Source organism: Barbus barbus (genome assembly GCF_936440315.1).
Source record: "Barbus barbus genome assembly, chromosome: 41".
Taxonomy (NCBI): domain Eukaryota; kingdom Metazoa; phylum Chordata; class Actinopteri; order Cypriniformes; family Cyprinidae; genus Barbus; species Barbus barbus.
In genome coordinates, this window is record NC_136719.1 from 9,513,783 (window position 1) to 9,519,528 (window position 5,746).

The following is a 5,746-nucleotide window of genomic DNA, read 5'->3' on the forward strand; positions in this document are numbered from 1 at the left end:
ATACAAAATTATATAAAAAAATAGCATAGAATTGTAATACTGCCCAGTTACCAGACCATATTAAAAATAATTATTATTGAAGTCATAATCAGCCAGAATCCTTAAACATAATTGAAGCACTGGTCTGTGGTAAAGTAATATACAGTATCTTGAAATTTGAACTAAGAAAGTACAATGCAAACATACAGTACACATAAATATATGGCATGCAAGGCCACATTATACTTTGCATTTTCAGTCTCAGATCATTCATAAAATATATTCCTTTTCGTCTTCAGTCATCTACGGCTGATGGACAGGCCCTTCTCATCCTCTAGGATCTCCTCAACTCTTCGTCTCTAAAACAGAGCAGAAGAAAACAGAAGAAAATGTAAGCAACAGAAGGTGTTAATTTTCTTAAAAATGCCCTTCTATCGCTAAATGATGAAAATTGTCATCATTTACTTCCATCATATCATTCCAAAACTTTATAACTTTCTTTCTTCTGAACAGCATAAATTATATTTTGAAGAATGGTTTTGTATATACAATGAAAGTCAATGGGGTCCAAAACATTTGCATTTAGCACTATTATCATTAACAAAAACAAACATTATTAAAAGCATGTTTGTTAACAACAAAGCTAAAGTAAAATAAAATGAAACAAAATAAAATAAATAATTAAATAAATAAAACAAAATAAACATTGTATGTGCTTCCAGAGGCCTTTAACATAAAAAAAAAAAACAAACAAACAAAAAAACACACAATCTCAGTCTTGTTCAGCTGGACAGTTCCAAATTTTATATTTACCTGTCACTTGTTATTAATATAAAACCAACAGCTGATGAAGCCCCAAAGGACTGATCTCATGCAGGTTTGATGTAAGTATGCACTTTTTGAGCCCCTCACACAATAACAAATCAATCTGAATCATGATGCAGTAATGTCAGTCCCATCACTGTAGGTTATCGCATGGCAGTAGTTGAACCAAGTATCCCGATGTTACACAGAAGACACTTGCCACTGCATTGATATTTTCAATCTAAAGATTACATGACTTTAAAAGGACAGTCAGATAGGACCCCTGTTGTCATGATTCTTATAAATGCATTTTTTTTTTTTTTTATTTTCATCGAAGAACCCTTTAGGGTAAAATAAAAGGCTGAGACAAAACAGGGGCAGTCATTTAAATATCCACCTGCTGAGGGGAGATAATGAGAATGCATTCCTCCACCAATTAGAATATGTGGAGATCCTATCTCTCACTTTCTCTCCTCTCTCTCTGATTCTCTGGTCATGCTTATTTAGGAGATACCATCAGGACTGTGACGGTCGATGAGAAATTGTCAGCTGGGAGCTGCTTAACGTTATTATGACATTACAGCAGTGGGAAAGGGGAAATGAAGCAAAGATCTGCTCCTCTTGCCATTGTCAAAAAACATTTTAGGTCCTGACTTGGCATTTCCCTTGCAGTACATTTATATTTAAAAGAAAAGAAAAGAAAAGAAAAGAAAAGAAAAGGCGATCTATGAAATCTTTAGAGGTTTTAGGCAAATACTATATCCACCTGTAATTGGTCCATGCAGTCAGTGTGGTTTATCTTCCTCTCTCTCACGGGGAGTAGATGCTCCAGGCGTACAGCCCTCTGTGCGTTAGACTGGCATGAAATCATTAAGTTAATTTCCTGCTCCTGAACATTTGTGAAGAGAGAGATTAGACTTTTAGGCAAGCTTCAAGGAGCCAAATGCTGCATTGAGTTTCCTTCCAAAGAATTGGGTGAGATTTATATCATTAACATGTTCACACTTGGGTAACTATAGGGGGGTCTTGTGTTTTTGTGATTAAAGGTGCACTTAGTATTATTTATTTTATTCACTGTTAAAGTTTTATCCTAAAGGAATTGATTTTGAATTTTTTTTTTAAAGTCACAATGAAATTGAAGTAGCAACAAATATATTCTTTGATATTGTGTCATATATCTTGTAATGGTTTATCGGAAAACAAAAATACATTCTTCATTCAGTTCATTCATTGTTCCTGAGAGAAGTTTGTAATTTTTGAAGATGTCATTGAGCGAGGTCAAAATACATTGATAAATAAAACCTGAATGTAATATTAATTCAATAAGAGGCCACTTAAATGTACTTAAGAGGGTACATTTGCATGACTATGCTTTTTAAAAAGTGTACTTTGGAAAATTATATTTTAAATGTCCTAACCTAATCATTATAAATATGTCATTAAAAATAGGCCTGTTTAAATACATGATATAAAAGTTTCAATAGAAATTACATTAAAGCACATTCAGTCGCACTTAAAAAGGCCTATCTATTATATTATTTCCCTAATATGTAGCTTAGGCCTACTCTTTTAAAAAAATAAAATAAAGTGTCATATAAGTTATGATGCGCCACGTAGGATTTAAATCAAACTTTGCTTATCAATGCATACATAACACACTTGCATAAACAGCTATAAATTACTCACATATACATGTCAGTCCTGTGTCGTGCGTGTCATGTGTTCCTGCCTCATGTTTCCATATTTGGTTTGTTTCCTGTCCTTGTTATGTGTTTATTAGTTAATTCTTGTCCAGCCGTGTACATCTAATTATCTATGATTAACCTGTGTATTTATAGTCCTGTCTGTTGAGTTTGATTTCGTCTGGTCTACTCATTACTCCCCGGTGTTCCTGTTTGTGTCTTGCCCTGCCTTGATGTCATCAGTAAAGACTATTATTTGAAGTTATATCCTCGTCTGCGTGTTCCTTCCTTGTGTGTGCACCGTGACAATACATATACATAGATACTGACAAAATATAATCAGTTAGTTAGGCCCACTAAGCATTTACTATAGCCTTGTAAACATTAGTTTTTCTCAATTGCTTTGGCTCAATTCAATTTGGCTCTATTTTTTTTTTTTTCGAAACAATAAGTTCAGATCGCTGAACAATTAGCTTCTTGTTCACATCAGATTGGAATTTGTTATTGATTTGAGCAAATTGCCAATGGTTTGGCACATGTGTGCAAACAGTGAGTACAATTGTCTGCAGTTTGCACAACAACTAATTGCATATGGCTTGTTGATCAAAACTGAGTCCATTCTCACTTAAACTGTCAAACTCTTCACAACTTCTCAATCATTTTTCATCGTGTAAGCCATCACATTCAAAACGATCCATTCAATTATGAAAAATTGGTATACACGCATGTATATTCCATATATATCTGACATTGACATTGTAATGTCTGCAAAATTGGCAAATAACCTCTAATTTCAATACAATTTGAATCAACCATTTTTACATTTTACATGTAATATATTCGTACAAAAATAAATGTGCTGTATAAATACAAATGTTCATATACTTCTTTTTCTATGTACTATTGACTCTTCTCAACAAATATCAGATTTTTTTTTATAAAACCTTAATTTCCATGGTTGACTGTCATGGTGAAAAAACATGGTGTGTGCCTCACACGATGACAAAAGTACTTTATATTTTGGTGGCATTGGCCAAATTACTGACACGATAACTAGGTTTTGAAGACTGAATGAAATGTTTTGGGTGAGTAGCTACATTTTGCAGACATGCAATAAAGTTCTGAAGTTCCAGCAAACAGTTGTGACATTTGCACTCACAGTTTAGAGAATGTTAAGACTGTTTCGAAAAATGTGCCAAAGCAATTGAGAAAAACTGTAATTTGAATGAATTATTGGCCTTCGTTTTGTACTGTGAAGTAAATTTGCATACGGTCCCTAAAGCAATGTAGGCGAAAATGCAGCGAATATCTAACATAAAAATCAACTTTATGATAAACACTTTATATATTGTTGAAATGTAGTTTTTAAAATAAAAAGTGTTACATCGAATTGTGTAATTGGCCAGAGAAGAAAGTCCATGGCTGCTGGAGATGCCACCTCGGCAGATGCCAGAGACAGACCGTGGCATCTAAAACGCTTAACATGGCTTAATGCATTAAAACATACTCAATAAACATAATTATTAATAAATCATACTATAGGCTACTGTAGCCTACATAGTTTGATTTATTAATAACGTGTTTACTGAGTTTTTTTTACGCATTAAGCCACGTTAAGCGTATTCCTTAAATGCTGTAATTAAACGCGTTGTGTTCTTATTCTGGACTCGTCTGCTTGTCTGTACATCGTATGTTGAGTTTAGTTTTTTTTAAATAATTTTTTAATGCATTAAGCCACGCTAAGCATTTTAAAATGTCCCGACCGGAGATGCCGCCGGAAGTGCCGCTGCTTCCTTTTACACTGAAATGCCTTCCATTTGCACTGAAAAGTTCACGCACATCCACATATGAAATCAACTGCATATATGTATATACACAACTAAACCATGCGTCTTTTCCTATCAGAATTGTATACGTTTGTGAATTTTATTTTGTATGTTTGCGCGAGTGTTTTATGGGTGTGCGTGCATCGAGTTTATATGTGTGTGCGAGTGTTTATAGGTGTATGTGCATGGATCAAGTTTATATGTAGGCCTATAGCTAGTGTCTATAGGTGTATGCATGCGTCAAGTTTATATGTATATGCAAATTATTTACAAGTGTATATGCATTTATTACTAACTTAAGATGTATTGGTATGGATTTCATATTAGTGTGTACATGTATTTCATATATATATATTTTCAACAACCAATAGTGTATATGTGAGTAATTTATAGGTGTATATGCACGTGTTTTATGTATGTATCGATAAGCGAAGTTTGATTTAAATCCTACGTGGTGCCTCATATATAAGTAGCTAATCCAACAAAGCAGTTTTATTTTGCATGTGTATGGCCTCATTGGAGTAGAAATGTTAAAATCACATTATCAAATATTACTCTTGCATGTGAAATCAATCAATCAATCAATCAATCATGGCTGACTATGCATAACCATCATACCGATATTGACCAGGGTAACGTAAAGATGGAATTACTGAGGGCACCTTTAAGTGTTTGCACATAATAAAATAAATGATTGTTTTAAGGAAATCCCCTGCCTTCAGGTTTTGATAGTGTTGTCTCAGCTGTCTAACACGATTCCTCGCCTCGGCAGCTTTTAATTGTGCTGTGAGTTGATTTTGACGCTCAGCAGTTGCAGTGAGTTTGCAGACTTGGCGGGATTTTTGTTTATTCAGGTGTGTGCATACGCGCTGCCTCGCCACTGCCATCCAGCTCTGAGCTTCTTTAGACGGCTCGCTGTAGGCTTCATGATGAGCTCTCTGCTGAAGGCACATCTTCACACAAACACTGCTCAGAGATTCTCGTCCTGCCATCTTTCACTTCCACGAATGGGTGCAATCATGACCTGCACAACAAATAATCATAATAACAATAATTATTATTTTTATTTGCTTTTCAAGTTGACAAGAACATAGCCTAAAATTTGTTTTACACACCAAACTTTTAACGCGTAACATTAATGTTACTGGAAGAATGCTTTTTCATATCTTTGAGAGAATATTAGTCAAAATTCTGAGAATGTTCCCTTTTAGCTGGGTAATGTTAAGCCCAAAACACATTGGACGATTTTCTGCTGTCTCAGACGAAAGATTGGCATCGTCAAACAATCGTGGCGATTTCTGAGATCGTGGCTCCTAATCGGTGGCTCTGTGTTGTAAATGACTCATATGCTACGACGCACGTTACTATAGAAAAATAAAACGATATCAGCATGTGCTAGTGGTAAACAAAAAGAGCATAATAAATCACACTTTAGCAGTTGTAGATTTTAGATTT

At 34.5% G+C, this 5,746-nt stretch overlaps 1 protein-coding gene across 1 annotated transcript; it reads right to left on the reverse strand.

Moving 5' to 3' along the window:
• Window positions 1–278: 278 nt before the first annotated feature.
• Window positions 279–5,283, reverse strand: LOC306860500 (protein LKAAEAR1-like; the record flags this gene model as incomplete). The annotated part of the gene is made up of 3 exons (XM_079402234.1): window positions 279–338; window positions 1,598–1,672; window positions 5,008–5,283. 3 exons carry the CDS (start codon window positions 5,281–5,283, stop codon window positions 279–281), a joined length of 411 nt encoding a protein of 136 aa, XP_079258360.1.
• Between the last annotated feature and the right edge of the window lie 463 nt (window positions 5,284–5,746).